Below are 27663 nucleotides of genomic sequence, written 5' to 3' on the forward strand. Positions count from 1 at the left end.
AAGTTGGAGTTTTAGAAGACAGAGGAGAATGAGTGAACTAGGGTCTCCCAAGGATAGAAAATCTTTTATGATTTTAGGGCTGGTGATAGATAATTGATCAAGCTGGTCTTTGGAGAAGGGATTATGTGAAGTAGTAGGATTGTGGGATTGGTTCATTTCCCCAGGATGGAGGCCTTGGAACTCATAGCTCCTTTCTAAGCTTTGGGGAGAAGGAGGCAGGTGCCCTCCACCCCTTTCTGGGCTGTGGCTTCTTAATACTCCTTGGTAAATCACCAGATGGCTCTCCTCTGCTCTCTTGAGGGTGGGACATTTTGTGGCTTCTGAAGACACCAGTGCCTCATCATCTGATTGGCAATTGCAGTTTTTCATATGAAATACTGCCACTTCCCTTTCTACATTGATGAAGGATGTGTGATAACTCTGTGCTCCTCAAGAAACATATTCTCTGATAATGGTAATGTAACGTGGGACAGAGTAGTGTAGGCTTCCAAATTAAACTTCACAAATTTATTCCTGATTCTGTCACCTGGGAAAATTATGTAATTTTTCTAAGCCTCAGTTTCTTTTTTTTTTCTTTTTTTTAAGTTTAGTGTCTTTTAATTTTTACAATTCATTTCTCTACTTTCTTTTGGTTCATCTTGGATAAAAGCTTTAAGTTTATAATAGAAAGTATATAAATATGTAAATTGTATCTAAGCCTCAGTTTCTTTAGCTGGAAAATGATGATAACAATAGTACCTACTTAATAGGGCTGTTACGAGGATGAAAAGAGATGACCTCTAAGAAGGGTTTTGCATAATATATGTTATACAGAACATATTCTTTCTCCTTACTTCGACCCTCTTTTTAGGCAGTTCTTTCACATTTGGAGAAACATTATTTTCCTCCTTCTTTCGATGTATTTGCACATAATCATATATATATATGTACATATATATATGAAAAAGTATTTAATAAACATAATGTATGCTTTTAGATCATGTGCACTTTTCAACTTCCTTCATTATATGGAATTGTGGTGATTGTTTAGTTTTATAATAAAAGGGACTTATTCTTTTCTGTTACCCTATTTTCTGACCTGTATATTACACCAAAGCAGTTAATTAGCCTTATATTTTGGTAAACTGGGACTGACCTGTTTCTAGAAATTATACAGAAGCATAAAATTTAGAGTCCCATTCAATAGGAACAGGTGCTCTTTTTCAACATGGCAAGAGCAAGATTTTCTAGGTAGAGTAGAAAAAGATTGTAGGTGGCATTCAGTGGAGCAGTGAAGATAGTCTCCTTATTCCAAAGGCAGCAGCTGCACCCTCTTCCCCCATCTATGTAGGGTTATAAACAGGTGATCAGGGTGAGTTTTGTTTTATCACAAAGTACAGGGAAGTGCCTAGTTTCCAAGCACAATTATAATTAATGAAATTCAGTGAGACCAGGAAAGGAGAGAACCAGGCTGTGTTCTCATGTGGCTCAAAATGATGGAACCGGAACCATGTTGAACACTGATAGCCATTCTCTGCCTGCCAGGTGGCAACTGAGTTGCTGCTCATTGCGATAGAACACCTGCTAGGCTCTCATGGGGGAGAAGATGATGAGATAAATTTCAGGATTGTTGGGAAAGAAAATACTTTTACAACATTTTAGCATCCCTAAAATGGCAACCGAGTTGCATTGTATACAACTGTTATTTATTTATACAGTATGCCTCCTGAATGTTTATATACATGTACATACCCACATATTTCTCAGTATTTTAGGACTGAAAATTAACCATGGATAATAAATTTGATAGTCCATAATAGTATAGGTAAATTAAAAAAAAACACCAAAAAATTTTGTTTTACTATTTTTTCTATAGCTCATGGTGTATTTTGTGTGTTTTGGTAATTAGAGAAAGCCATGTCTTTAGCCTAATAAATAGGAGTGGAATAAGTATATTTTTCATGTTAGTCTTTAATCTCTGACTGGTTTATTCAAGTTACTTTAATTATATTTGAAGATGCACTTACACATACATATTTGAATAATTCTTTGATAGAAATTTTACTATTAAATGGAACACAGTTAATTAAATGTTTTCTGAATATTATGGAAGAATAATTTGGTGAATACCACCAACTCTTTAGCAATAGAATTAATAGTAAAGCCTGTTGAGCATGCATTATTGAAGTTTTTTTTTTAGCTCTAACAAACATCAGTCAAAATATGTCCTGTGAAATAACTCCAGTAACATGATTTTTTAAAGTATTAAAAATATGCACATTGATTGCTAATATGAACAAATTTACTTGGATAACTTAAAGACAGCTTCAAATAAAATAAAATATCTTTGATTATGGATTGAATGAGGGAATTACATTGCCAGAAGGTCACACCCTGTTTAGAAAAGTCTTTAAAGTTTTCTGAAAAACTACTGAAGGATTGGATAAAGATCTGGGGGAACTTCTTTTATACTAGATAGCTCTGATATCATGGCATTTTTTTCTTTTTTTAAAATAGGAAATATATTTTAATTGTCTTTGCAATTTGGAAAGTCTGATAATTGAAAATATTATATGTTTTGTACCCTGCAGATCACTCAGGAGGCTGGAGAATTTATGATTACTTTTCCATATGGCTACCATGCTGGTTTTAATCATGGTTTCAACTGTGCAGAATCTACAAATTTTGCTACAGTCAGATGGATTGACTATGGGAAGGTTGCTAAATTGGTAAGTTATGCCTCAAAAATAAGGCATAAATTAAATGTGTATTCTGGTTATTGTGGTGGGAAATCTAAGATCATATGCAGCACTTTTTTTCCCTTCATTGATACTGTGTGCCTCGCACCATGGTAATTTATTTTCAGATTAGATATATTTGTTTTACATGGCATGTGTTATCATTTGTAGCTATAGTTTTCTGTTTTGAGATTTTTGTGGAGAAGTTTACTTTGAGAGGTAATTTTATGCAACTGATGTTTGCTTCCTTTCTTAAAGCCACCAATTATTTTTTTGTGAGATTTCCCAGTGGCTCCCTGTGGCTCCATGTTAGGTGAAGACTTGGCTCTTTACCTAACATGGACTAAATATGGAATTTAGTTCCATGGCTTAGAAAACAACTACTTGTAGATGAAAATGTCTGTAAAAATTATAGTAAGAGGTTGAGGGAGGGTGGTAAGAAATGATTAAAACTTCCCTTAGTGCAGAAATAAATTTCTTGAAAGTAATGCAGAATATACTTTAATAAGAAATGTATCTTTATGTTGCATTTGTACAAAATTTTGCATTTCCTGCTCAGTATATTTAATTTAGTTCACATACTGTGTATTTTCATTCACAAGAAACAACTTCCATTAAATTTAATTAATTTCCCCCTGTGGTGTTAAATAGAGGACATCTTCAAAGAGATGGTGGCTTACATTAAGTTGCTTTCTTTCCTATGGCTTTGAAGGCAAGGGTATAGGCTGGCAGAGGGCAGCTATGAATGAAACTGTGTATTTTATGGAGTGTGTAAAATTGACACAGATTTAGTGGAAAATGACATAACAGCTTATGTGGCTTTATTTTGGCCACTGCATGGTATAAGTGAGTGTTTTTCATTCCACATTGATAAAGCTTGTATGTGGAACCATTGTGAACTTAGAAATATATTCAGGGAAAAGAACACCAGGTTTGATTTACATGTGTATTTAGAAAATTACATAATATATTAAAATAAAAGTAGAGCCCTTTGGCAGCCTAGGAACCATTTGTATGGATTTATGAAAAAAGGAAAGCTCCTACTATTAGAAGACTTTTTCTGTTCTGAGTAATTTCTATTTATAAAGGGTAATTTAGAAAGGAACAGAACTGAACTACTTCTTCCCATTATGGATCCTTCATATTATAATAAACCTAATAAAAAAAATAGGAAACTCAGTGTATGTACCTTGGCCAGCTACCTGCAGTGTTTTCACAGAGAGGTAGTGCTTGGATCTACATTGAAACAGAGCCATACACCCATAGTAATAGCAAGGTATGTTATTTTATGGTTTGCATTATTTTTTTTATTAACAATTTTTTTTTTAACATTTATTCATTTTTGGGAGACAGAGCCGTGAGTGGGGGAGGGGCAGAGAGAGAGGGAGACACAGAATCTGGAGCAGGCTTCAGGCTCCGAGCTGTTAGCACAGAGCCCAATGTGGGGCTTAAATCCACAAACCGCGAGATCATGACCTGAGCTGAAGTCGGATGCTTAACCAACTCAGCCACCCAGGTGCCCCTGTGGTTTGCAGTTTTAATCATTGACAGAGTAAGTCAGCTGTCACAGCTGTTCAGTTATCAGAAAATTAGCTGGTGCTTGTTTACTCTGAGTTTCAGATCTAGTTCACGGTATAGGCCAGATTAGTTTCTCCTCAAGGCTAAAATGTCCTGGGTGGGTTTCCACATTTCTTTGTTAATGTAGAATGGGACTGGGGTGTGACCAAGTAAGAGAGGTGGGCAGTGGTCCTCTGAAATCCCAGCTGACAGAGCCTAGGATTGTGGGACTGTAAGAGTAGTGCGCTGTGGTGGAGGAAGCAGGGATCTAAGGCCCAACTTTTCTTCTGGCTAGTCATATATCATTAGGAAAATTGTGTATTTTGTTTGTTCCTTCCTATATAAATTAGAAATACCTCTCCACCCATAGATCTGTTATGAGAGGGAGAAAACCTTAGATATGTGGATATCCATTCATGCTGCGTTGATTTGTATCACTCAATTTAGTTAAGGAATATGACTGTCTTGGTTCTGGAATTTTGCTAGGTACAAAATTGTTCAATGGCTATACTGCAGTTTTGGGTAAATAGTGCACTAGATTGCATGTGTTTGAGATGTTTTTAGGTGTTGTCTCCACCCTTCCCTTATTTTGGTGAGGTGGTGCTGCTCTGAGAAATGTATTTGTTTTCTATTGCTACTGGAGCAAATTGCCATAAAAGTAGTGATTTAAAACAATACTCACTTACCATCTCTGTAGGTTGTATGTCTGATATTAGTTTCACTAAGCAAAAATCAGGGTGTTTGCAGGGCTACATTTCTAACTGGGATTCTAGTGAAGAATCCATTCCCTTGCTCAGATTGTTGGCTGAATTTGGTTCCTTACAGTTGTAGGACTGAATTCCCATTTTTTTGCTGCCTGTCAGCCAGGTCTTTGCTCCTAGAGATATCTCTCATGTCCTTCCAGGTGGTCTTGTACATTTCAGAGCAGGCAGTCCACAAAATCCCTTTTTTCATATAAGATGACATATTTACAAATTATAGGGAATAGGACATGGATGTCTTTGTTGTTGGAGGTAGGGGTGCGAAGGTGGGGGCAATATTCTGTCTACCATGGAGTTCCAATTAATAATTGACATGGTGATATATTAAGAATCTACTTTGAGTAGATGTAACTAATTTAGTTATTCTGCATAAAAACTGGAAACTAGGGGCACCTTGGGTGGCTCAGTCGGTTGAGTATCTGACCTTGATTTTGGCTCAGGTCATGACCTCATGGTTCATGAGATTGAGCCCCGGGTCTGGCTCTGTGCTAACAAGCATGGAGCCTCCTTGGGATTCTCTCTCTCCATTTCTCTCTGCCTCTTCCTCTCTCAAAATAAATAAATAAAATAAACTTAAAAAATAAAATGAAGTGAAAAACAAGGTTATTTAAACAACAACAAAAAACTGGAAGCTAAATTGTAATGGATACAGTTTTGAATGTTTCACTAAAACACACTTATGCTTTCTTAAATTATACCCCTCAATTTTAATATTATCTTGGCTATTCTCAGAAAAATAAGTTATCTTATATTGTAGGGTGCTGTGATGGCATTTTTGTGCATATGTTGGTGTCTTTATAATTTATCTGACACATTTTTATTGATCTCCAAGGCTGTTTCTTTACACACTGTTGTATCATGTGTATGTGCATGCTGTCCATGCATGCGTGTGTAGCTTTTAGTCTCGGGAAAATTTGTGAATTAGGCAGTTAGTTTTTATGTTTTTTTTTTTAAGGACAAATGTATAATGGATTATACATTATAAACTGCACTTAAAAGACTTGTGGCTTTGAGGGTGCCCAAAATTAATTCTTAAACTAACAAATTTTTGCCTTAATTTTTTGCCATATCCAGTTTATTCTAAATGATAGCTATTAAGAAGTAGTTATTCACAAGTGATGATGAGTTATGCTTTTTTTGGGGGGGACAGATAATTAAAAAAAATAATGGCATGCTTTTTCCTAGTGGAAGCACTAGGTGCAGTGAGGTCTTCTTTACCTGTCACATTGGGTTCATATGGGTATGTAAAAACTCCCAATAGTGTCCCTTTGTGGGACAGAAGTTAATGTGGTGCAGAATGTGGGGTCTGTACTGGTTATATTTTACATATTACAAACCAATATTTCGACTTTGACAACTTAGGAAAGAACTTTACAAAATCCTATATTTAATTGAAAAATACACCAAAACACTAGGTTTTGAAAAGATAACCCCAGGCTCACTGATAATATTGGAGATATTGGTGATTTTATTCAGAAAAATCCTGCATGATACTCCAGAACAGAAGGGCTTTGCCTTTAAGAGAACTCACCTACCTAAGAAGGGGGTTATGTAATTTTCCCCCATTTCATTGTTCAGAGGTAAGGTTTTCACTGAAGAAGAATTGAGAAGATTGTTCTAGGTTGCTATATGCCCATTTGCCTACTGGCTTAGGCAGAGTTCAGCTTCAGAGAGTGCTTGGTGAGTTCCTCCTTTGCAACAGGATTGTGCTACATGTTTGTACAAAGAAGATGGGCATGTTTTCTTTGTCTTTAGGGAGCTTTCATAAAGAACAGAAGGGCTTTTAATAAACCTCCATTTTCAAAACTGAAGTATGAGTGGAACATACCATCATGAGTTATTTTAGGCATCTTTATTGGTTTGAACATCAGAGTGATCTAGTGTAAAATGCTACATTTTTTTCTGGTAGAGATTTAAAACTATGAAATGCTTTAGCAATTGAAAGAAAATTTTGGTGCATATTTGAGATGAATGTTTCCCATTTCTGGATCGTTCTCTCCTGTGGTTAAATGGAATCCATGGTTACTTCTGTGTGGCAGCTGTGGTGGCACTTGTCCGCTTCCTGGCTAGGCTGGATCAAAGAGCTGGCCTGCAGGTTGTATTTCATTTTTCCGTTTGGTAGGATGAAGTGCAGTTGTTTTGATGTTAGGTTTGATGGATTTGTTTGCCACTGCATTCATTAGCTTCACATCAAAAAACTGACAGGCTGTTAAATGAAACTTTGGCTTAGATTTTCAGCTTGACTGTTTGGAGACATTTGTGAAGATATTTTGTTTTTGTGTCGCCGCAGCCTCAAGCACTGTGATTGTCTTGAAGGGAAGAAAAGTTATTTACTGTACTGATTTTCTTGAGTAAAAAAGAATCATTGTCTTGGGGACAGTCATATCTAGCCTACACCATCAGTAGTGTGTTTATGACCATGTGTGCAGTGTGAGAAACTTATCTATGGCATGGTAAATAATGTTATCTTCTTGGGAGGAAAGGTAATAGTTGGTGGCTTCAAAATGATACCTCTTATTTTAAATCAATTTTATTTTAAGTGATAATCTACTAACATGATATGCCAGAAATTTGAAAAATTGCACTGCAGATCTGGGAATGTTCTCTCATGAACTTCAGGAACATTACTTCACAATATAATTTTAAAGCATTTTGACATTTGAATCCTCAAATGTTTCAGCAAGTTTAAAAAGATAGAATTTTGAAGTTGATTTCCCTTTAATCTAGAAGGGATTTTGATTATTGTCTTACATACAAGAGCTGTGATATGGCTTCATTCCATTTCATATTTCAGGTTTTTTTTAATAAGATTTTTAAAATATTTATTTTCAAGAGTCAGAGAGACAGAGCATGAGTTGGGGAGGGGCAGAGAGAGAGGGAAACACAGAATCTGAAGCAGGATCCAGGCTCTGAGCCTTCAGCACAAAGACCCATGTGGGGTTTGAACCCATGAACCGTGAGATCATGACCTGATCTGAAGTCGGATGCTTAACTGACTAAGCCACCAGGCGCCCCTATTTCAGTCCTTTTCTAAAATTAGATTTCGTTATTCTTAAATCAAGTAGAATCCTTCCAAAAAATCTTTAATCTTGGGCAGTCTTTTTTTAAACAATCAGAAATCATTTTAATGGTTAGTCCCTATGTTATATTTTATTATGCTTTAGATCACGAGATTTCTCTATTCTTAGAGCACGTGAAAGAAGGAAAATGTAGACTCACAGTCCCTGCATTCTAATTTTGGCTATCTGATGTGGCATATATAATATGAACTTTGTGAGCCCAGAGATTTTCTCCATTTTTTTTTCTTTTTACCTCTATTTTGTTTCTATTTACTGGGCCCTGGTAGTGCAACATAGAGTACAAAATACCATGTAGAGAAACAGAATCATATGAAGGCATGTCCTTTGGAGCTTGTACTCTGACTGGGGAATTAGTACTTATATATCTGGAATAAGTATTAAGAAAGAAAATATTCATATTATATCCCTCATTTTATTCTGATAAAGTATTGAATTGTGAGATTCAGAAAATCTGAGACTTCAAGTAGTATAGTAGAAAGTCAGTTGATTAGTATATATTGTGTCTGTAGGGGAGATATCTGGGACTTGAGTCCTCAGAACTAGGGAGCCCAATTTGATTTATTACTAACTTAAATTTGCTGGATTTGGGGAGTTGAGGTATATGGTTTATGACACTGATGTTTAGTTGCTAAACTGAAATCAAGGTATTATCTGGGTTTTTTTTTGGTTGTTGTTGTTGTTGTTATTAAGTTTTAGTTTATTTTGAGAGGGAGAGAGTGCATGTGCGAGCTGGGGATGGGCAGAGAAAGAGGGAGAGAGAGAATCCCAAGCAGGCTCCATGCATAGCAAGGACCCCTTTGCGGGGCTGGATCTCATGACCAGATCATTACCTGAGCCGAATAGTATGCCTTTTGTTTACACTGTTGAGTGCAATTTTTATGATGGCTTTGTCTCTTATTATTATTATTTGATATTTTGATTTTTATTATTCTTGAGTATGAGCAATGAATAAATGGTTAGAGTCAGATGCCTTAACTGACTGAATCACCCAGGCACCCTTGTATTATCTGTTTTTCAGGCCTTAGTTTAAGTCTTTTGATAAAATGTGGTAATTTTAAGAAAAAGCTAGTTAAAGGAGTACTTAGGAAAAGTGGGATCTGAACCCTTGGCCCAGCTGATGTTTGTTTCCTGGTGGAAGAGCTAAGTGTGAATTGGGACTTCTTAAATAAGGCATACCAATCCAAGTCATTGTTCCCTTTCCTTTGAGATACCCTTCTCTGCTGATGCAACAAGAGCAGTATGTCCAGATGCCCAATTTGAAGCTTTGGTCTGGGAGTATTGCTTACTTGATCATTTGATGTGACCTCTTTGAATCAAAAGAAAGTTTTAATGGGATATCACTGAGGTCAGTGGGTATAATTAGACTTTAATCTGTGGATCCACAATCTATCCTCCCTCTGCTCTGAGCAAGGTGATAGAACACACTTCTTTCTAACTGCTGGTCATAACTGTAGTGTAGAAATTTCCCACAAGCCCCTGGGAGCACTCTGTGTGGCAGCACCAGGGACCATATTCAGGCAGAAAGCTGAAAGTAATGAAAGTATATAGCTGAATAAGTATTGGTATAAATATCAAAGGGAATAAAGAATGGGTGATGAATCCTGTGATTATTCCCTATTATTGTTCTAATAGTTCTACACCTTTGCAATTAGAAGAATCAGAGTATTAGCCAATTCAAAGAGGAAAAGTGTCCCCAGTTAGGCAGACCCTGAAAAAGTCTCATATTATAAAGAAGCCAAGTCTTAATTTTCTCCCTTGGTTAGCCATGCCTATTATTTTTAATTTACTATAATTTTATCCCGTACTAGCTATGGCCAGTAATAGTTTTTGCCTCTTTCTAAAACAAGGAAGACAAAACAAGAGTGTCTTCTGGATGATTTCCAACATGTTAGTTTAGAGCACTAAATAATTCTTTGTGGCACAATATACAAAGTTTAGTGCTTATAGCTAATTCTTCCAGGCATTATTTTTTGTATTTTATTTATAGTAATCAGTTTGCATTTTTCCATGTGCTGCATTTAAGTAGGGCAGTATCAATAGTTGTATGTCTTCTTGCTTATGCTGTTGAGTGCAATTTTTATGATGGCTTTATGTGTCCTTATTGTTTGATATTTTGATTTTTATTATACTTTTGAGTTGAGCAGTGAGTAAATGGTTAAGTAAGGGAAATTTCAACTTAGAGTTATAATGTCATTTAAAAATATGAAGAAATGAAATCTTAATATTGGGGAATTGTCTATCTTGTAATCATACATATCAGTAGTTTGGGGGACAATGGATGAAGGTTGCATAGCATGTATACATATATTTCACTATTATTGCTATTATATTTTAATCTTTAGGAAAGTCTAGAACATCTTAAGGAAGAAAAATTTAGCATGTGTTAAGTTTAGCATGTGATAATATCAAAGTTTTATAAAATTAATTATATCTTACATCTCCTTTCAATACACTTAATTAGAAATACAGCTGAAGCACTTCTTAAGGTTCTGCGATCACATAGGATTGCGCTGTCTGAATCACACTCCAGGGAGGTGACACAGGGTGTGGGGGTGGTAGACCCTCTGGGGAGTAATACAGTTTGTCTTGAATCTCTCAGGCTGTGTGTGTAATTGTGCTGAGCTTCATTTTCTTCCTGTAGAAAGGAAGCATTGATATGTAGTGGTGAAGGGATACAACAAGTTCAGGGGTTAGTTGCACTGATTAGAATTCTGACTTTTCTTTTTACTGGCTGTGTGATTGGAGTCAGTACGTAACTAACTTGTCCAAATCTCCCTTTTCTCATATGTGTAATGGAGATTATAGCTTCTTTATAGTTATTATGAGAAATAAATGCAAGTAAATATGTAAGGAGCCTTGAAGAGTTGTGATGAGAACTGGTAGATGTGTGCATCTTGTTTGCAGCATTCCAGTTTGGGGAATTGACCTTGGCTCAGTGGTGGGCCTGACTGATCTAAGGGAAATCTGTTTCTTTGTCCAGTGATGATGAGTCAGTTCAGTGGGCCAGTTCCTGGTCCAATAGAAAGGAAGATTGGGTTGGTGGAGATAGAGGAAAATGCCAACTTGTCTCGGAGAGTGTTGGGAGGCTTGTCTCTCCAGATGGGCACAAGGAATCACTGACACCTGCAGCCTGTAGTCATAAGGGGGCCAGACCTAAAGTCTATTCTTTGGACACCAGATGAGAGAGCTGAAATGCTTGTGTTGAAAATCAAAGTCTAGAAAGAGCAATCCAGTGTTTCATTTTTCATAACATTGTCAGAGATGCAGGGGTTCATTGCTCCATCTGTGTAGCACTTCCATCCCTAATAAGAGTTTTGATGGCTAATTTGAGTGCGGGTCAACAAAAATCAACCCAGTCACACAGACCTGTGTTAGAATTCTGGTTCTGTGTAACCTGCCTCTGTGAACCACATTTTTCCTACCCATCAGGAGGGCTTTGACCCTGGCCTCATCAGCCCTGTGATGAGGATGGCGGTGTAGCTGGGATAGTCATCTAGCACTGTGTCTTTTTCACTGAAAACATTTTAAAAAAGCGATCCATGATGGGTCATTTCTAAGTCTGGGAACTCTCTGATACTAATTTGGAGAAGGCTGGTGGAGTTTAGGCCTGAGGCATTGAGAAGTCATGGCTGTGGAGATAGTATTTGCAGAATAAGTGCTAGCAGCAGGCTGGACAGAAGGATTGCTTTATATACTTCTACTGATTTCTCACACTTTCACTGTCTGCCAACATGAGGGAAGTATGAAAAGAAGTGACATCACCCAGTAGTGCTTGGGGTTCTGTGGGCCAGACTGCTGAGGGGGTGGTCTCTGGAGGGGCTGTTGCTTACGTCTTCAAAACCATACTGTAGCTTTTGGGCTCCATGTGGAATTGGAAAAACCATGTGTTGTAAATCCCTGGCAATAAAACCCATCATGGGTATTAGAGATTCCTGCTAAATTTGACTGTAGTCCACACATGGCTTTCATATACTCCAGGTTTTTGAGTTAAGATACAAAAATAGGTAGTTTCCAGCAACTTTCTAAATTTCATAACAGATATTTTTATAAGGCCTAGTAATAATTCTAGTGATTCTTGGTCGAGTATTTCTAGTTCTTGGGAATGTATATTCTGGGTCATCCTTTAAGTAATAATTTTTTAAAAATTGGACGGTTCTGATGATTATTAAAATAACATGAAACCTGTTTCTTTGCAGGTAAATAAAATTGAAAAATTGCTCAAACCTCTATATTATTCAAAGTAATAGTGAAGGATTTCTTTTTCTTATCATATTATTAAAGAGAAAAGGAAAATTCCCATTGCTCACGAGAATGTCATTGCTAGAGTGGGCACTCTGCACTTCTGTTAGGTGGTAGTGTCATCAGTGTAAGCATTCCCAAAAAGCAGGTAGGTAGTATGTATCAATAGCCATTGACATCTCCATGCTCTTGACCCATTCTTATACTCCTAGGAAATAATCAGAAATGTATGCAAAAGTTCATTGATGAAGATGATTGTCATAGTACAATTTTTATTAGCAAAAATTAAATTAAAACTAAAATGTCTAATGACAAATGGGAATCATTGAATAAATTATGGTGTGTCCATGTACTAGAATCCTTTTAATTTTACAGAAGTTTATTTGAAAGGAAATCACTATGGCTGTTAACATTACTATTTAAATACTCCTTGTTAAAATGTATAAAAATAAAAAAATACATGTGCATATATTAAAAAAACAATTAGAGTACAGAAAAATATTTTATGACCCCTTCTAATCCCTTCCTGTGAATAACTTGCATATCCCTTCAAAAATATCAGCATATGTTTATATCTTTTTAAAAATCCACACACATTTGGTTAATATTATGCACATTGTTTTCCAATGCCTTCCCTTTTAATGTCTTTCCTTTTAATGTATCTTTCATGTATGCCAGTAAAACATTTTTAGAGTGTAGACATTTATTAGAAATATCTTCTAGCTTGTCCCAATAGAGTATGACAGGTGGTTTACAGTGGATTTTTTTCTGAGGGGCATCATAGAACCACAGCAGTGCATGAAAGTTCATTGCACAGATCTTGTTAACAAATCAGGACTTTGAAAATGAATGCCTTAGTTCACTGCTCTATTTCCATTCCCTCCATGCAGAGCAGACGGCAAGGTGGACCTGGTGCACTCTCACGTTTCTAGCCCTGTCTTTGTTGACGGGCCCCGCCTGCCCCACCATCTCAGTTTATTCCACCACAGTTCATATTGGAAGATAGTTAATGCCATCATTGTTTCTGTTTTTTCAAATAACAGCATTTGCAACTGTGTTCTCATATTTGAAGGATTGGATCGGTCATATAAATTTTAATAAGTTCCTTTAGAATTGCAAGTCTTTGGCCTAATAAAGAATTATCCCAGTGAATTTGGAATATATGGCAGGAAAAAGTAACTAAATGACTTTTGTCAACAATTCTGTGATAATGAAATATTTGAAATAGGAATGGCACAAAGTGGGGATAAAACCCAGCCTGGTTTGTACATATAAACGGGCAAGAAAACATAGGCAACAAAGGCTACATAAAATAAGAAAATATCAACTGTAGTAATCATAAAGGATACTCTAGATTTAAAACACGCACATGAAGTAAGACAATCAGGAAATTATTGCCCATTGTTGCAAGAGAGCAGATGGTGCTTAAATACCCCTTAATTTTATATCATTCTAAAAATCAAACAACCAAAGAGCATGTACCATCTATATTTAAAAAGTCAAATGCAAACTTTTCTATTTTGGGGGTTTGCTAGAGTTGAGTTGAAGAACAAGTGAAACATTAATTTACCACTAACGACACACATTGGAGGCTGTCTTGGCAGGGGATTGAAGGGACAGTGAAGGAAGCAATTTCTAAGAAGGCAGTATTCAAACCTTCCTTAGCTCCTGTGTGAAACTCTTCTCTGTTATGTATTTTCCCCCTAAGTGGCTCTGGTAAGATACTTGATGTTGAATGTTAAAAGTTCTTAAATGTCTAGATTATGTCTCTAAAATGACATCCATTTAGATACAAGGTCATAATTTTTAGAAAATGTATTTCATGCTTAAGTATTTCACATTTGATTAGAAAGAATGTTGGAGAGGTTTTCCTGAGTTTTGATGCTTCCTACACCCCTGACCATCATAATTAATGCTGAATCCTGAGCCCTAAAACGTTTAGTTTGAGTAAGTATGACCAAGATATCTTACTAGATAAATTACTGTTCTTAGATTTGTGCATACGTTTGCTTTATACAGTAAATGTCCATGGAGTACGTCTTAGAAGGTATTTCTGTAGTATAGTCTCTTTATGATCAATTCATTGTGTGTTTTTGCTCAATTACTATACAGATGTGTTTTCTGGTGCTATTGAGGTGAACTGTGTCTGTGACAAAGCTAAATCAGTTTGTGATTTATTCAGCCACTCAGTGCTGGATTGATAAATGTTAGTGCTGAGCATAGATTCTTGTTCAGTTCCTGTTAAACTTTACTTTTTGTTGGTACTGGAGATCCTGCCAGTCAGACAGCATATGTGAAAATGAAGAAAAGGAGTTGGAAATTCAGATCTATATTACTGAAAGTATGCACTCTTTGAATTGTGCAGTGGAGAAACTGAAGTCCATACTCAATTACCAAATAACTGATGTGGTTACGTATCAAGAAAATTTGGACTGTGCAATTCACTGTGTTTTCAAAGAAACATTTTGAGGTTGGGAAGTTTATAAACTTAGAGTTTCAATGGCCACATGAAAAGTTTAGTTTTATTATTAGACTTAAATAATGTAGTTTGTGTTGATTTCATTATAAGAGAGCTTTTTCCTCCTCCAAGCACCCCCCCCCCCTTTATTTTCTCCATTTACCTTCTGGAACTTATTGACATACTAACAGATTGAATCCAGTGTATTTTCTTAGACTTTCTAATTACTCAGCTTTGAAGTAAATGAATGGTGTTTCTTATTTATGAAACTCCGCAGGAAGAAGCCAAATAGGCACAACAATGGAAAGAATTTTTTTCAGTGGATGTCATGAGTCCAGCTCCCAGCTGCCTGTTGTCTCAGTCACTCAATAGAATCTAGGGACAAAGTGATCCTCAGTGAGTAAATTAGCAGTTCTAGGCCTTCTGCTTCAGTGGATTTCTCTGAAGCAAAGACAGAGAAAATGTTTCTCTGCCTGCCATTCCCAGATGTAATAGCTATGAAACCAAACCCATGCCAAGTACAATGGTCTTGACTTGAGTCAAAAGCTGGGAAACCAAAGGGTAAGGAAACTACAGTCTTGGGGAAATAGAAATTGGACACAGAGGGAAATGGGTGTTCAACAGGAAGTCAAAGCACAACTGTAGATTATCCGTTCATGCACTAAGCTACACATTTAACAGAGGGTGATAGACTTTTGGGACTGAGCAGTTTGCAAGGGGGAAAAGCTTATTAAAAATCAGTTTCAGTCCATAGATCTATGGTTTTACAAAACGTGTGGAGATGTGCAGACAGTAGAGTATGTGCTTCAGTAAATTTAACAGGAAGGAACCTGATGACAGCTAGGGTGTTTGTGGTTGTGCTGTTCATTAATAAACATTCAGAATAAATTTATAGCTAAGTGAAAGGAGGAAAAAGTTTGCCTATTTTATGCCATTTGTATGTTATGGCTTAAGCCCAAAGCAGAACTAATCATTGGAGTTGTATGGATTACTGAACACAAATGAGGAAGGTTGAACTTCAAGGAAATGTGCTATTTATAGAGTTATTTGTATATTCAGTTGGGGATTCAGTGGTATAAAGGAAGAGTCGTATAAAGAGGAAAGATCATTGGGATGCTGTAGGGTTGTAAGTATGTTATTCTTAGGGTTACATGCTCACAATTTTTGTGAGCTTTTGATGGTTTTTTAATGGAGGGTGAATATTTTTTTTTTTAATTTTTTTTTTCAACGTTTATTTATTTTTGCGACAGAGAGAGACAGAGCATGAACGGGGGAGGGGCAGAGAGAGAGGGAGACACAGAATCAGAAACAGGCTCCAGGCTCCGAGCCATCAGCCCAAGAGCCCGACGCGGGGCTCGAACTCACGGACCGCGAGATCGTGACTGGCTGAAGTCGGACGCTTAACCGACTGCGCCACCCAGGCGCCCCAAGGGTGAATATTTTTAAATAGTTAAAAACGTGAATACTCAGTGTTTTTCACGAATATATAATGTGCATTTTTCCCTCTGTATAGGTTTAGCTTTCGGTTTTTAATGATTTCTCTTTGAGTCACTGAAAAGTGTTGGCATTCCATATTTTTACAAATACATTACATAACTTGGATTGTTATTGTGTACAGTTGTAGACTCATGTGAGCTTTAAAATCAAGTTGCTTCTAAATGTTAGTTTGCAGAAATAAAAACTATGCGTATGCTGCAGAGTATTTGTTTATTATGTGTGATGTGTATTTTATTTCCTGGAAACAGTATCGGATTTATGACTTAGGTCAAGGATTCTAAAACCGTTCTTGTGGCCAGTTCCACAAGGATATTTATAGTACTCCTCTCATTACACTAGTGTGAAAATATTGTTACTAGGGGTGAGTAGATTTTTAGAACATCTCTACTGTATAGCTGTTAAAAACAGTGGGGTAAATCTATATGTACTGATGTGACAAAGATCTTCACAATATATTATAAAGTAAAAATCAAAGTGACAAGTATATTCTATAGTGTGAAGCTATCTTAAAAAAAACATTTTTTTTAACTATCCTAAGAATATGTAAATAGAAAAAGAAATGGAAGGATACAAACGGTTAATTATGGTGGCCTATAGCCAGTGGAATGAATTTGGGATTTATAATGCAGGGACCCTCACCTCTTATGCACTCTACTTCTGTGTTGGTGGAGTTTTTTTTTTCAAGGCTGTTTTTATGTCTTACTCTGTGCTTTTTAAAATCCAGTAAAATTATTTTTATAGTTTTCAAGAGTGTTTATATAGAGAGGTCTAAACTAATGTATAAGTATGTTTTATAGGCACAGGATAGAGATGTTCTGAAATTTATGTTCTTTAAGATATTTAGTTTGTAACCAAAATTTCACTATAGGGGAGGAGAGTAATATATGTGTCTATACATGCTCAGAGTACTTTTAAAGCATTTAAAAGTTTATCCTGTGGTTACTAATTGATCTCTGATTGAGGTAATATTCCTTATTGAATCTAAAATGTAAATAAACAGCATTGACATACATTATTCAAAAAATTGCTGAAAGAATTAAAGTGGAAATTTGCTTTGAAACTATTTGCGGATTGAATATAATGTTCTGTATTTGTTGTAGTAAAAGAGCCTGAAATTGCATATTGGCTTTTGCTAAAACATGTACAGTGTGTGTGTTTATCATTCCCATATAATCAAAACTCACTATTAGACTCTGTAAATTGTATCATGGACAGTGGTGCTTAAATATTAATGTATTTCATTACTTTCGTTCTCAAATTTGAGATTCATGGACAGTGTGTATCATTAGCCAGCAGATGGCAGTGTCTCTGCACAAATTCTTTTCCTGCAAAGTCTTTTGACAGGAATGGGTTGCCCTCATAGCATTTGACCTAATTTGACAAATGGAGTCATTGAAGATATTCATTGATTATAAATTTGTAACTGATATGTTTTATATGGAATAGAAGGTGGTAAAAATGAATGTAACAGGATAGTGAGTGATATTTGTAATATTGTTTATATTCCTCCTAGATTAGTTGTTTCTTGAAATGTTCATTTTATGTATAGGAAGTGTGTGCAGTTAGCCTAAAATATCATCAAATTGAAGTGCTTTTCCTTGTGAAATAAATGTATAATGTACCTAAGTCTATTGCAAGCTGTTCATGGATTTGGTCCCTATATGTTGTTATATAGTGTGGTTGCTGGGCAAAGGAGCAATGTGTGCTCATCTACATACATAGTGCAAAAATAAAGTAAAATTTAGTGGCAGAAATTTACGAGCTGATAAGTAGCAGTATGTGCAAGATCTCCCAGGTCTCATTCTTCCACAGTGAGGTGGATTTGAATGGGGTATAGCTGGGAAAGGGCTTCCATTGAAGGATCCAACCTAGATCCTGTCATGTCATTATCCTCTTATTTACAAGGAAATGGAGGCAGAACATATCCATGAGCTTCCTGGGTGAGGAGGTAGTCTTTTTAGAAATGGGAGCTTCTACTAAGCATTTAGGGAGAGAGTATTCTCCTGAGTGCAGACCTGCTGAACTAGCTCTTTGCTAAGCTTTTTGGAAAGTGAAGGTAAGGAGCTTAACTGGGGATAGTAAGTGGCATTTACTTGTGAAGAAAAAACCACTTAATTTAGATTGCCTGAATTTGAAACCTTGGTAGGCCACTTACAGGTAGTATCATTTTAGGCAAGAGATATATAAGTTGGTATAATAATACTACATTATAGGCTAGTTGTAAGGACTGAAGGAGGTAATTATTATAAGTTACTGGATTAATGACTGCTACACGGCATGCAATAAGTTTTTCTTCTCTCTCTCATGAGGTGTTGACATTTATAAATTTTAAAAGCAAGTTGGGATCCCCATTATGACAAATTGTGCTGTGGCAGTACGTCAGTGCATTCCTGCATTTTGCTTCCCAGATGTGCCCCAGGAACTAGTTGTAAGCCAAGATGCCTTGTTTTGTGATGACACTTTAGGTGGGTGCAGTTCTGATATACTATCATTATTGGACAGGTACCAGTGAAACACATACCAGCCATGCTGTCAACTACTTCAGAATAAACTGTGGAGGTACCCAATGTGGGAATGCATTCTTATCATCTGGGTTCTGAGGGACTTTAAATAGGTCAAAATATTTATTCTTTGGTTTTCATTTGGGCTGAGTCCAGAGCATACTAAAGGATTCTAGTATTGGAATAAATTTTTTATTGAGTTAGTCATTTAAGAGAGATAGAAACTATACTACTGGGAGAAAAATTCAAATGCTGAGAGACCTGTTCTAAAATATCCCTTGTTTTGTTCTTTTTTTTTTTTTTTTAACTGACCTCCTTTGTAAAATAAAACAAGAACATGAAACATTTTGAAAATGCAAAAAGCTACTTGAAGGTGTTTGTAAGTAAAAAATGTAATTATTTAATTTGCTGGATATGTACATGCAAAGGAAAAGAGTTTGCTCTTGGTCCAACTCTAGCTTTGCATTTGTGGAAGCATGTCCTTGATTTTGTGGCTATGGCTAAAAGAGCAGATATACATATACAGGTGGGGAAGAGAGGATGGAGTGGTGCAAAGATCAACACTTGCTCTCTCTACTGTGGATCAAAAAGGCTTGAGAGTTCAATCAACACATTTCTTTACTCCTGCAGCTCATTAATCTGGCCATGTCATAACTATCTGATCTAGCATAGCACACCAATTGGCATTGGTGTATATTAGGGATAGAATTTTTATTTTACAAATTCAAGATATTCAGTAGTGGCCATGAAAAATCAGATGGATCTTTGCCACCGTCAGATGTTTCAAAGATTTCTTCTATTAAATGCTGTGTCCAAAATTATAGAATGCTCTTCAATTTTTTTGCATAAAAATAAAATAATACACCTTAAATATATATAATTTTAAGTAAAAATATAAACATGTAAATAAAAATGAGGTGAAACACCTTGGGAAAATTATATAAGATGAAATAGCAATGTAAATTAGAGTAGAATAAAAAGCCTTTGGAATAAAATAAATTATTTTCTGAATTATTTCAGAAAATAATAAATTAAAACACAGGGGTGCTTGACTGGCTCAGTCAGTAGAGCATGTGACTTTTGATCTTGGGGTTGTAAGTTTGAGCCCCATGTTAGGTGTAGAGACTAGTTAAAAATAAGATCTTAAAAAAATTTAAAACTCAAAAGTATGTTTTCATTTGTATTTTTAATATAGCACTAAGTCATTTAGTGAAGAGTAGCTAAGAATGTGCTCACATTTTAAAAGCGTCAGTAGTTTAGGGTACATTTGACAGAGCCAAAGAGGGTGAAGATGGATGGCAAGAAAGAGGAAATAAATTGAGATTTCTGTCACATCAAAACAAAATTTTATATAGCAGAAATAATTCATGTAAAACATAATGAAAGACAATGTAAGAGAATATTTATTTGATCCTTGGGTTGAGGAGGGTTTTTCCAAGGGGGATACCATTGGTGGATACCATGAAGGAAAAGACTGTGAGATTTGAACTGCATTTGGAAAAACTGCAAACTAAATAAACAAGTACCACTTGCATACCACTTGTGTTACATGTAAAAACAGTGGATTACTATCCTTATTAGGCTGTAGTTGTAATTAATTCCTAAATGTTACTTAATAGCAAATTAGTTGAAAACATATTTAGTCAAATATTAATATAATTTAGGGCAGAATGTAAAATTTACAAGAATATTTAAAATAAAGCTGGATATTTTAAGGAAATTTGGTACTTCTGAGATGCTGGTTGGCACTTTTCGATGTCATGAGACTATGAGTGTTTCTCTGCCATTAGGTGTACTTTAGTGGTCAGGTTTGAGAAGCATTGCCACTTGAATAAAGAACTGCTGAGTCTTAATTCATTAGTAATTACAATGGCTAATATCCAACTAGTCTTTATTTTGTGTCAGGTATAAAACTTCACTTACGCTAATTCATCTAATTTTTACAACTGTTGTATAAGATAGGTAGTATTACTACCCCCATCTTACAAGGAGAAATGGGTGCAGTTGAGATTCAGTCCACATTTAAAGTAGAAAAACTGGGTAAAAGGCAATTCATCAAAGAAGAAATATAGTAAGCTAATAATCACATAATAATCACATTAAGGTCACATAACCTTAATCTAATCTTGTTAGTCATAGGAGTGCAAAAAGGTGAGTGCTGTTTCTAACTTCTCACTGGCTAAGGAGACAAATGAAAACATCCACTGTTGTTAATGCCTATGCAAATTAATACAACCTACAGGATGCCCACGCCATCATCCTTGGAAATAAATGTGTCCTGTGACCATGCAATCTACATCTGGGAATTTGTCCTGTGGAAAACATGAGAAAGTTGCATGAAGGCATATTTATTTGGATAGTCCTTACAGTGTTGATTATGAAACTTGAAAAATTGGTAGTAAGTAAATGTCCAACACTCTGGGATGGTTGAATAAATTATAGGACATCCATCCATGATGTGCTGATCAGCATGAAAAATGACGCAGGTGTGTAAGTATCAATATAGGCAGGCATTTATAATATACTGTCAAGGATTAAAAGCTTGTTACAAAATAGGATGTTTTCCTTTTTATGTTTGAAAGTACACATGTATCCTGAATTATAGAAAGGTATTCATTAAATTTTAACATCATCATCTTTGACAGGATTGCAATTTTCTTTATTATTTCTCCAGCAACTATTACATGCACAGTTAAAAAATTATGTTTGTTTTTAAAAAGAACTGTCTTATTGTATCTTGCATGTAATTATGGATTTCAGAGTACTGAATTTACTTAAAATTAAGTGTACATCTATTGGTGAAGTACTTTTAAAATGGAGGCAAAAAGGCAAGAGCAGTAGCTTCAGAAAATATCCAAGATGAAGAATTTGATAGATCAGGGTATACATAATTGACTAGATTTGAGGCTTTGGGTAAATTACTTGTTTTCAGCTTCAAAGAGGAGTGTAAATATCAATAATCCCTGAGTGCATATAACTGTATATAATATCTGGAGTGATGACTGTGAGCTGGTAAGTTAATGATTTTGATGTATTGCATATCCTGATTAAGAAAGTAAATAAGTATATTAGGGAATGTTAGAATTAATAGTGTCAAATTGTTGAAAGTCATGCCCATTCTTCTCATGGTACATTTTACTTCCTACCTGTGCTAGGTAAATCAGACATGTTTAGTAATGTTAGTAGTTGTATACAGATGTTCATACTTCAAGCAAAAGCAAGGATTTGACAAATGTCCTGGATCTCTAAAATAATTTATTAGATCTTGGGTTCCTAATTAAAAAAAAATTTTGTTGTTGTTGTGGAGGTTTTTTTTTTTTGAGGTATTTGAAAAATGTTCATAAATATATGAAACTGCTTGACCTAGCTGGCTGCTTCTGGTCATGCATAGGCTCACAGCGGCTGAGGGAGGGAGGGAGGTGGCAGGGGCTGGACACTGTCCCTGGAGAGAGGAAACCTCAACCCAACCCAAACCCCTCTCTCCAGCTCTGAGCTTTTAGGTGCTGTGACTCTTCTTCAGTGTCTCTCCCCAGCTTTTGTTGGGGCTCTGGATCAGGTTTCTAGTGTAAAAGTCTGTGAATGAGTAAGGTGGGAGCCTGGTCCTGAAATTCCGTGTCAGCCGATCCTTCTTTTTTCCAGGTTTTCCTCAGGAAATTGGGACAGGATGGGCAGGTGAAAGGTGACCTTTGAAAATAGGTTTTCTCAAGGTGCATGCAGCGTGGGGAAGGGACTGCACAGTGCTTTCCTGTGACCTGTCAGCCTTATTCCTCCTCCAACCCCACTCACTCCAACTCTTCCTTTCTTGCCATCTCTCACTTCTTTATAGCCATTTTCCAAGAATTGTGCCACTTCTTCCCCATTTGATGAACACTGTGTACTGTGAGTCTCAGCTGTGGCAGGCAGCATTCTTGACCCCTCACGTGCAGGTTAATAGGCCTCCTGTCTGTCTTCTGGGGTTGTTCTGCAGAGTACATGGGAACATTTAGTGCTTGCACTCCTTGCACTGCCCTGTGAGCTACTGTTCTCTGAGGAAGAGTTATAGGAGCCCTGGCCATCCTAGAATTCACTGCAGAAGGAACACAGATACCATAGCCAAACACAGCAGATCAAAACAGAAATCCACTTTAATATATGTGAATGGAGTATGTTGAAGGTACAGAAAACCCATGTACAAGATCGGCCCCTTTTCTAGCTGAAGGGTAATAGGCTTGGGCATAAGCTTATCAGTAGACTGTAAGGAGAGATAGATTGTGTATATGTACAGCTTTGTGTGATAACTAATTTTTGTTTTGCAGTAGTCCAAAGACATTTCTCTTTAGGAGAGGAGGTGTTTCTTCCCATTAATTTGATTCTAACCAGGATAACATGTAATAGTGCCTTCCAAACTGGTAGTTGCCCTCAGAGGTAAATGTGTATATTCCCTGTGAATTATAGTGGTATTCTTACCTTTCTTTTTGTACTAATTTTGATATAGAAATAATAAGGAAAGAACACATGTTCTCACCAACATTTCTACTATTGATGTTTCAAGAATTATGAATTCTGTTTTTGGACTTTTTTCATATGATAACTTACTATATTATTGCAAACCAGTGGATATTTTCAGTATATTGAGAAATTTAACAAAACAAAAATAAAAAACAAAATACTCACTATTTCAGTCCTTCCTCTGAAAAGAAATGGAATGTGAAGGTTGAAATGCTTGAGATACAACTTTAGTTCAGTAACTGACAGTTTAACTTCTCTGTTTTCAAATAAACAAAACATCAGCACTCATACTGGGAAAAATAAATGTACAGATTTCTTAGTAGGTAATACAGTTTGATTGTATTCTTTTAAAATTAGCTGCCCGGGGATATGAATTGAAAAATAAAAATTCTGGCATGAAAATGTTTCCCTAGTATTAAAATTTAAATGCAAGCAAATTGGTTTAAAACTTTAAAAACACACACACAACTGTTTAGGTATTCTTAAAGCATATTGTGAAACACACATTTATTGTAATGTAATGCAACATTTGTGGAATCTAATGAACTGTCTTAGGCTCAAGTTTGCAAAATGGATTTTTATGAAGCATATTCGTTTTTAGTCCATGCTTTGTGCTAACTGGGGAAGAATACATGTCATATTCAAAGTGCTTTCCAGTGGGATTGGTGAGAGGCAGGTAATTATTTGGCACCTCCTCATGAAGGTGTGGGTCAGTGGACGTAACCTTCCCTTGTGGGTGGGCAGAGCTGTCTCACTTCTGAAGGTGCCCTGACAACCTGCCTGTCTGCCTGTCTGCCTTCCTTCCTGTCTTCTTTTCTTCCTTTCCTTCCTTCTTACCAGTGAAGCTAACACTTGGGGAAAATTGGGCAACTTTTACTTTATTATGATAATGTTTATAAACAGAATTGTTAAATTCCCATATGAAAATTTATGCAGTTACTACTAAAAACAAATGACTGTATTTGACATGCCCTGAGGCCAGCTGATGTCCAGTTTGTGCAGTATTCAATTTAACATATTACTTGTTAAATGTAGGAAAAAAAGATAGCATAATAGTTGTGTACAGGTAATAAATTAAAGGTCAGGATGCTAAGAACTCTTTTAGGAGCAACCACACTTTCTCCTTTTCTATTTGAATTTTATCCCATTGTCTTTATTTGCAGTTCAGAACCCAGTTCTTATCTTTGTTTATAACATTTCTAATTTTCCTATTCCAAGTAGGTTTGTCTAAGAACGTGAGAAAAGAGTATATTATTCCCTGGTCCCTTGTAATAATACCCTTATGATGTGCCATATAGTTTTCGTAAAATTAGTGTTTATAATGAGGAATGAAGAGGTATTGGACTAATTTATGGCTGCTTTTTGACATTAAAAAAACATAAGAATTATTCAGATTTCTTTGGGTATGTTTTTGATTTTGCTAACATATTTTTCTATGTTGTAAGGATTTTTACGTATGAGAATGGGCCACAGATATGAAATTTTGGAGTTAATTTAACTTTGTTTTCAAAATTAATATTCTGAAAGTACCTAGAATGGTAGAATTATGAGGTACTTTTTAGTTTAGGAAAGTTACAAGCTTTTTTACTGCTTTTAGGATATATCGTGTTATTAATTTACTAGAATGCGTCATCTTTTATTTTTTCTTGTGGCCCAAATATGCAAGAGGCACATAATCTGTTCCTGCTGTTTAGATTTTGCAAAATAAGTATTTTCTTATCCTTCTATGAGCATGTATTAGGTTCTTCACATCTTCATGAGGGGTTAGGGGATTGCACAGTAAAAGGGATAGGAAAAAAAGAAAGTGACCTTCCTCTGAAGCCATCCTGTTTAGCGTATTCTTTTAGCTACCAGCATGATGAAGGACTGGAGATGCTTGTCACTCTGAGGTTGGGGGTTAAATTCCCTTTCAATTCAAAAGAGATAGAAAATGATTGTGATAGTCTAGTCATTAAGAAGTGATTGTCCTCATTGTATTTGGCATTTTTTTATGCTGTTTCATTGCCAAGATTTGATTGTTTTTAACTCTTAGGAAAACAACAGTATTTGGGGAAAAGCCATTTGTCTCTCTCAACAATAAAGAGACTTCTTGATTTTGTTTTTCTTTCTTCGACTGGTGCAGCAACTTATATACCTTCCTTGGACCTCATTGTAGCTTTAAGCATAGTAGGTATACATTGCATCAAAGGTTATAGCTCTCAAAGAAAAAGGAAGGAAAAGGCCAGTTAAACATGTCCAGTTTTCATTGTAAGCTGTTGGTTAATAGAGCTAACGTTATCAGCTTGTGTTAGTGACAGGGTCTATGCTAGGTGTGAGAAGCTCACAGATACTTTTTTAGCATTTGAATATGCAACAGTCTGGGTTGTTTATCGCTGATTAATGCTGTAACAAAGGTACAAGGTAATATGGGAGTACTAGCTGGGGAAAGTTTAATTCCAACATGGCAAGGATCTAAAATGTTTTGTGAAAGAGCTGATATTTGAACTGGTGGAGATTGGATGGGGTTTTTCAAGTACTGGTTCATAACTTGGTGTCTGAAAGAGGGAATCAGCAGCTTGAGTAAAGTCATGAAGGCAAAACATGGTAAGATGTTTTTGACAATTGTCTCTGTGTGGTTTGAGATGTAGTACTTTTATAATGGTAGGTATAGCTAGGCTATGAAATAACTTGAATGCTATATAGAGAAATTGGGACCTTTTAATTCTGTAATGTGGAGCCATTGACTGTTTTTGAGAAGAGGTTCAGTAAACCCTTTATAAAACACAGTGGTGAAAATACAACAATAGGTATGTTTACAATTTTAATGTATTTTTCTAATTTTTGGCTAGTTCTTTTGACCAAATAAAGTTTTTGACATTTAGTCAGGAAAGTTCCAGTTACATGCAAGGTAATTTGTATATGGGAATAAAGTATGAATAAAGCCAGGTCTGGCCCGTGAAGAGCCTTTAGCAGGATGTTTCATTTTATTTCTATTTTAAGAATTGAATATTGCATACTTATTAAGAAGACTGTGTCTTCCAAAATAAGAGTGCTTTTAGAAACAGACCCATAAATACAGAGAACAAACTGGTGGTTGCCCGATGAGAGGACCAGTAGGAGGATGGGCAAAATGGGTGAAGGGGAGTGGGAGACACAGGCTTCCAGGTATGGAATGAATAAGTCATGGGTATGAAAGGAACAGCAGAGGGAATATAGTCAATGGTATTACCATGGCTTGTATGGTGATGGACGGTCATTACATTTGTGGCTACCATAGTGCAATATATAGAGTTGTCAAATCACCATGTTGTATATCTGAAACTAATGTAATAGCATTTGTCAACTACACTTCAACTAAAAATAAACAAAATAAGTCTGTATTTTTAAGAAATTTTGATCATCTTTGAATATTTTCCTTTTTGGCCAAATAACTTTAAAGCAGTGTGTTTTCCTATACTTGGTGGATGGCCATATGATTGAAGATTACAGTGGAGACATCCTAGTTCCATTTATTTTTCTCTCTCATTTTTGGGATATATTACAAATGGGATATTCATGTTTCACACATTAGAGATTAGTTAGATCATCAAGCTTTTTGTTTGTTTAGTGCAAGAGGTTTAAATCATTTACTGTAATATGAACTATTTTCATTGGCTGCAGTGACTTGGAGATGTCAGAGACTAGGCATGAAGTGAAGGATTATTAATGTTCAGAGGAAGACTATGAGTATGTTCAGAAAGGCCTGGACAAATCATTGTTGTGCAGCTCCTGCCTTGACTTTCTCTCTTCCAGTGATCTTGTCCCCCTGACCTCAGTCATTCTTGTGGTCTTAATATTTGCACTGTCTTCCTATTCCCAGCTTTAGGCATCTCATCCTGTGACATCCATCCCTTGTCTCTTCAGTTCATTCCTTCTACTACCCCAACTCCAGCATACCCTTGAACCCCAGCAGGCAGTGAAATCCATTGATCCTACTTTTCATGGTTGTTCATCTTCTTCATGCTCTCACTTCCTCCTCAGCAGGTTATCATTGCCATCTTTCTCTTGGTTACACGGCATAGCTCTTCTCTCACTTTGTCATATCCCCTTCTGGTTCTGCTCATGTATCTCCCTGCTCTCCGTGTTTGTCCCCTATGCAGTCAGCTGTGCCTGCAGACAAGCACACAGCCATCCCAACTGCTCTTCCCAGATCCAAGACCTCAGGTTGGCATTTTACAATGCCTGGCAGTCCAGGCATATATCCTAGTTCCCCTCTTGTCTCCATCCTCATTTTCTGCTAAATGCCTTGCTTCGTATTTCAGTGAAAAAGTAGAGAACTTCCACAGATTTCCACCAGCACTCCTACCTGCCCACTAGCATTAGGGCCAATATCCTCGATCTCCTGCT

The 27663-nt window shown here is 36.2% G+C and overlaps 1 protein-coding gene across 10 annotated transcripts in view; it reads left to right on the top strand.

The window, feature by feature from the left end:
- The window catches only part of KDM4C (lysine demethylase 4C), a 430619-nt gene that overhangs the window by 126828 nt on the left and 276128 nt on the right, over positions 1-27663 (top strand). For all 10 annotated transcript variants that reach the window (XR_006294971.1, XM_043565681.1, XM_043565689.1 and 7 more), the window contains one exon: positions 2571-2708. Coding sequence is in view for 9 of the 10 variants with exons in the window: in XM_043565681.1 (XP_043421616.1) it covers positions 2571-2708 (138 nt within the window). In the remaining variant the exon portion in view is untranslated. The remainder of the gene's footprint in view (positions 1-2570; positions 2709-27663) is intronic.

The sequence above is a fragment of the Prionailurus bengalensis genome, chromosome D4 (assembly GCF_016509475.1).
Source record: "Prionailurus bengalensis isolate Pbe53 chromosome D4, Fcat_Pben_1.1_paternal_pri, whole genome shotgun sequence".
In the NCBI taxonomy this organism is placed as follows: Eukaryota; Metazoa; Chordata; class Mammalia; order Carnivora; family Felidae; genus Prionailurus; species Prionailurus bengalensis.